The 6,271-nt window shown below is 40.1% G+C and overlaps 1 protein-coding gene across 1 annotated transcript in view; it reads left to right on the forward strand.

Annotated features, from left to right (window-relative positions):
• HCN1 (hyperpolarization activated cyclic nucleotide gated potassium channel 1) overlaps nucleotides 1-5,893 on the forward strand; it is a 188,537-nt gene extending 182,644 nt beyond the window's left edge. Inside the window, exons 7-8 of the mRNA XM_062604286.1 lie at nucleotides 1,246-1,410; nucleotides 3,311-5,893. Of these exons, the coding sequence (XP_062460270.1) occupies nucleotides 1,246-1,410; nucleotides 3,311-4,119 (974 nt within the window). The 3' untranslated portion in view covers nucleotides 4,120-5,893. The remainder of the gene's footprint in view (nucleotides 1-1,245; nucleotides 1,411-3,310) is intronic.
• Nucleotides 5,894-6,271: the final 378 nt, after the last annotated feature.

A 6,271-nucleotide genomic window follows, 5' to 3' on the forward strand; every position in this document is an offset into this window, starting at 1 on the left:
CTTAGCCCCTAAGTGTGGAGGGTTAGGTAGCATATGGAAATTCATCAACAAGAAATATGAGAAGAAAAACCATCAAGGTTCTTTTGCATTCTAGATTAATAAAAAAATTATTTTGTTAAAGACATGCAAAAAAAAAAAAAAGAGAACTATGCAAGCTCTTTATAGATCTGAATATAATGCAAAATATTTGGGCTTCCATACTTGAGACTGACTGAGATTGAGAAAAATCACTTATGACAGACACACAAGCAGGGTAGGAGAGAGTTCCCTAGCTAGTATCTAAAAATGAACAAATATGAACTTACTGCTCTTGATCAAAAGAACTGTGTAAGGAAACCATCTCTCACTCTGTCTGAGCCTGAGAAGTGCTAGTATTCTTATTCCCCAGCTTGAAAATGGGATCAGCACAAATACTTCTTTGTGCAATTGACTTATCAATTAATAGTTTAATATAAATAAATAAATACTCTTCTCCGTATGTTTTTCTGTTACAAGCCTTGGACCTTGACTTTGGCCTTTATCTGGTAACATTCTTCTTGTGGGTTTGGGAAATTAGCAGTTGCAAATTTGGGGCTGTCTCTTGGGACTCTGCATATGGCTTTGGTATCCCCTGTTTAAGAATTAAAGTCTCCTAGACTAGTAAAATGGAATAAGCAGGGGTTGAAAGGTTTATGGTTTTTAGCCCCCCAAAAAAGTCTAAAATCGTAAGTTTACTCTCACAAAATAGCTATGACATTAAACCTAAGGAAACAAAGCATTTTCATGCCTGCAGTATTTTTCCTTAGAATAGCTCTTATATTCAAGTATCATTATATCATTTCTAAATTAGCTCAATAAATGTGGTGAATTATGAAAGGAATTGGTCCTCTCTGTCAGCTGGATATTTAAAAAAAAATCAGTAGCATCACTTGGGTTGAGTCAGCAAGATGTGTTTGACAGCCGATGGATCATTTCTTACAACTTTAAGGGTTTTTATTTTTTTTTTAAAGGCTTGATAAAACAAGAGTCCAGACTGAGAAAACATATAAGCAGGGCTCTTAAAGCACATCAGTTTTTTTAGGATAGCAAAAATACAATCAAATACCTTCAGAATTTTCCCTGCAACCTTGCATAAACAGCAATAGAAAAATTGCTGCTGAGTACTCACGTATTACTTGTTAGCACTGAGTCACTTTATAGCTTTTAGGTTTCACATGGTTCACTAACCTCTTTGTTTTCTGTGTGGTTGAATTTTTCTCTTCCCAGAGATTTGCCTTTTGACCAAGGGCCGTCGAACTGCCAGTGTACGAGCAGACACATACTGTCGTCTATATTCCCTCTCAGTGGACAACTTCAACGAGGTTCTAGAAGAGTACCCCATGATGAGGAGGGCCTTTGAAACCGTGGCAATTGATAGACTTGACAGGATAGGTATTTTTTTCACCATATTAGGAAATCTTAAAACCTTTCTCTCTTTTCTTTTCTATGAGTTGCAGAATAAAATGCCCAGATTAAACCCTTTTCAAAAAGTTTTCTTTCTGTTACGCTGCAGTAAATGTTCTGTTGATCTATGAATAAGATATGTCCAGGCAATAAATACTGCAATCATACTCTCAAATAATAAACAAACTTTTGAGTTTTAGAAAGCTCTCATATTCCTTTGCGGATTATTTTGTATACTTTAATTATCATTAGTATTATTTATTAATCCTGTATGTTTCTTTTTGCTGCCCTCAGCACTTAATAGGATTTATACTGTTTTATGAGCAGTAGATGATATTTTCCTGCATAAATATTTTACAGATGACATCTATAATGCTGGGAAGAGCTGAAGCCTCTCAGCACTCGCAAACCCCCCTGTCTGTTGAAGTGAATTAATCCTGTGTAGCAGGGCTCTCATTTTCCTCACAACATGGGCATTACTAGCCTTGATGGCTGCACATTGGCTTTGCTCAGATCTGCTTGCAATCAGAAAAGCAGGCCAATGATATCCAAGTGAAAGGCAGAAGAACATGGCAGATTATCAGAACAGGTTGTGCAGTGTGCTGTTGTTCATCTAGATATTCTGGACCTCTCCAGTAGAACATAACTAGATAAAATATGTGGTCTTTAGCTGGGAGAATTGCACTTTTATCATCATTATTGATACTGGCTTTCAAATGCAGCTATGCATAAAAAGTATTTTTTCCTGTTTGATGGTGTTTCCTCAGCTTCACAAGAAAGCTCCAGTGTAAGGATTTCCCCACATCACCCTTTCTCAATAGGGTTATGTTTGCAGTTTCTTTGAAGTGAGTACAGACAGACTTGCAGGGCAGCGTCATTGCGCTGTCCTCTATGCTGAAGCTGTGATTTGGAGGAAAGCATGTTTTCTTTACTATAGCAGGAGTAAAGAAATTAAATACAGGTGTACGGGTTTCTAATATTTAATAGACCTGGTTTAGTATTTTGCAGATTGTAAGCACTCAGTATTACCACTATCATCGAGACTTTTAAAACTTACAGTTTTTCTCTCTGGACAAAGACTCTGCAAATGTAGACCAGCTCAAAATCATATCTGCTTTAAATAATATTTGTACTAAAGTCCAGTCCACTACTGGAGTAGCAATCCCATCTGAAGTGCTGAGTTTTATCAAAATAAAAAAAGGGACAGTTGAATGCATCTGATCACACAGAATAGTGTCTACGTCTTGCAGACACTGACAGCCATCGGGCAGACATCAGGACACAGTGTACATCCTCCTTTATTATGCAAGCCTCACATTGTCCGTGAGTTCGTATCAGTTCACAAACCTTTAAAAAATGATTTCTGGGAAGCTAGTGGTCACTGGTTACTAATGCCTAATAATTAGTTCCAGGGAATGTGCTAAATGGCAGGTGTATTTATAACTTATGTAACAGTTTAGTGGAAATTAGGACAGTTTCGCAACAAGGGAGGACATTACACATGCAGAACCCAATGACTTTTTCCACCCTGTTCAGCAAATTACCGTGGTTACATTTTCAGAATAACCGCGGTAATCGCAATGCACGGCAAATGGAGGGGCACAGAAACTTCAGGTGCCTTTGAGCACAATGGAATTACAAAGCCCTGCCACGCTCAGGCAGGGAGAGGGGCACTGGCTGTGTGTGAAGGTCAGCCATCAGGAGCTGTGCCAGCACCAGTCACTGTGGAGGTACCCCATGTGCCATAGCCTGCTGCAGTGGACTTAGCACTGTTCACTGAGGCTTTTGTGGTACACAAAACCTCGGTGATGGATGCTGAAATGCAAAGTCAGAGGGGGGATCTGCCCCTGCATGTCAGGCTTGCTAACTCTTCTGCCTCTCTGTGAAGGGAAGAAGAACTCGATCCTCCTGCAGAAGTTCCAGAAGGACCTCAACACTGGTGTTTTCAACAACCAGGAGAATGAGATCTTGAAGCAGATCGTGAAGCACGACAGGGAGATGGTGCAGACCATCGCCCCAGTGAGCTTGCAGCAGATGCCCGCAGTGAACTCCAGCGCGTCAGCCTCATCGTCGCGCCCCAGGACACAGTCTCCTCCCGTGTACACCACCAGCAGCCTCTCTCACGGAAACCTGCACTCTCCGTCCCCCAGCACGCAGACACCGCAGCAGGCCGCCATCCTGTCGCCCTGCTCCTACACCACCGCCGTCTGCAGCCCACCCGTACAGAGCCCTCTGGCCGGCCGAACTTTCCAGTATGCCTCACCGACTGCCTCGCAGCTCTCCCTCATGCAGCAGCAGCCGCAGGCACCCCAGCAGCCCCCCGGGGCTGCGCAGAAGAACGAGGTCCACAAGAGCACGCAGGCTCTCCACAACACCAACCTGACACGGGAGGTGCGGCCCCTGTCCGCCTCGCAGCCCTCCCTGCCACACGAGATGTCCACCCTGATTGCCAGGCCTCACCCCACCGTGGGGGAGTCCCTTGCCTCCCTGCCACAGCCAGCCCCGGGCCCCGGCGTGCCGCCAGCCAGCCGAGCCAGCGTCCCGCAGCGCGTCTCGCTTTTCCGACAGATGTCCTCGGGAGCCATCCCCCCGAACCGGGGGACTGCGCCGCCGCCCGCAGCCCTGCAAAGGGATTCTTCGACAGTCTTAAGCACAGAGCCCGAAGGAGACAAACCGCGGTTCGCGTCAAACTTATGATCCCCGGTAACTGTGAGCAACGGACTTGTGACAAACCGAGCACCATCCCCGGAACTGTTTTAGCCTGTTTCCTAATGCACCCCAGCAGCCTACTATGAGAAAAATACTTCAGACAGCTTTGCCCTACGTAACGAATGTAAAAATTATATATATATATAAAACATACATATATATATATAAAATAATTCAAAAACTTGTTTGAATTCATATCTTCCTTTCTTGCAACCATTAAGGGAGTTTAAATTTAGCTGTAATGTTACTTATTTCTAACATACTGACTTTAAAGTCATTCTAATAGATTTCTGATTTTGAAGTTTGCTATGTCAAGGGGAAATTATCAATATAATAGCAAACTTCAAACAGATATATTAGAAAAAAAGAGAGAAATATCAATCTAACTAACACATAGCACTGACCGAGTGATATTCTGAAACCTTTGTTATTTCATTTATTGCATACACATTGTTAATTTCTTGTGAAGAATTCAGTTGTATGTAGCATTGCATTTCATATGTTGGCACTTTCCGTTGGAAATTAGATTGGAAAAGACATAAATTGCAAAACACCTGCAGTCAAAAGGCTGGCACTAGCACTCCTCTGGATGGGTTGTAACCTCATGACATGTCAACCCTTGTGTTTCAGAAAACTGAGTGGACTTATATCTTCACACTGCTAAAGACTTTTACAAAGACTATGAATATTGCCATTGTAAATAACTTTTTAGACCCAAACAAAAATAGCTGCTGTCTGGTGTACCATTGCAAGGTCTTTGTTTAGGAATTTAGGTTCAGCTTTCAATTAAAAATTTACAGTTTTAAAATCTGTTAAAGCTAAGTGCAACACAATTGTTAATTGTAATGCAATGGCTTAAAACCTACGATGTTATTTTACATGCAATGTTTTATGCAAAATTGTACGCTTGATCCTGGAAACTGCTTCTACTTCACCAGTACCATCACTTCTCTTCTCCTTGCCCTCAAATCCTCAATAGCATCTGAGAATATTCCATGCATGCTTCAGGAAAAAAAAAAGAAAAAAAGGAAAAAGAAAAAAGACAATAAAAATAAGTTCCGTCAGTAAGAAAAGGCTTTATGGTATCTTAGAAAATAATAACAACTCATTAATTATGTCTACCTTAAAATTCCTATAATGCTGACTTTGAACCTCTGGTTTAAGTCTAAAAGTGAGATTTTTCATTTAAAGGATTATTTGTAAACCACAGCTTGATTTAGGCTTTCAGGTGCTTTCTGTGTCTTCACTGTAGTTTTGTAGTTGACTGTGGTGTTAATTTACAAAAATAAATATAATATAGCATCAAGTCTGTCTGGAAATGCACGATTTGCTCTTTGTATATTGTAATTAAATGGTTAGTATATCCTAAGGCATGTAGTGTCAAACATAGCCCATAGGTACGAGGTTTATTATTTTTTTATGTCTTCAAAACAGAAAGGAAATGGTTACAGAAAGCAGGTTTAAAGCATACTGTTTTGTGAACATTTTGTTTTGTTTGCTCAAACCTTTACATTATCTTATCCACAAAAAAAAAGTACTTTCGTGATCATTTGTGCCTGATTTGTCACAGTAAATATTGAAACTAAATGTGTCATAATTTAACTCATTGAAAAATCAGCATTATGGATCTGATACAAGCATATATTACGTTCCTTAAAACCCAGCTGACTCATGTTAAGGAAATGAATGCAAAGAAGTTCTTATTTTCCTATTAATGCTGAGTTAAATGATGCATGGAAAAATTAAATGACATCACAAACTATGTAATGCAGTGAATCCAGATGTACTTGAGAGCCAAGTAAATATTCTAAAGCTAACAGAGCTTGAGCCCATGCTGCCTGTTACGTCTTTTACTGAAGTGGTACATCAAATAAATATTTTAAAAAATCTTCCAATATTTCCCTGACTCCCACTCACCAGTAAAAAATTATGTAGTTAACCCATTAACATGCTGCTGCCATTAATTTAAGTGGCCCAGAGTAGTATATGGGGAAGTGATTGCTTAAAAGTGTTTGGAACATTATGGATACGCTGCAAGACCATTTATTTATCAGTACAGTGCCCCTTATATTATTTTAATACTAACAAATTCTGTCAATTAAGATCATATACTGATCTTTCAAACTGTTTAAGGTTTACA

The sequence above is a fragment of the Pezoporus occidentalis genome, unplaced genomic scaffold (assembly GCF_034315485.1).
Source record: "Pezoporus occidentalis ecotype Australia unplaced genomic scaffold, CSIRO_AGI_Poc_V1 ctg85, whole genome shotgun sequence".
Lineage (NCBI taxonomy): Eukaryota > Metazoa > Chordata > Aves > Psittaciformes > Psittacidae > Pezoporus > Pezoporus occidentalis.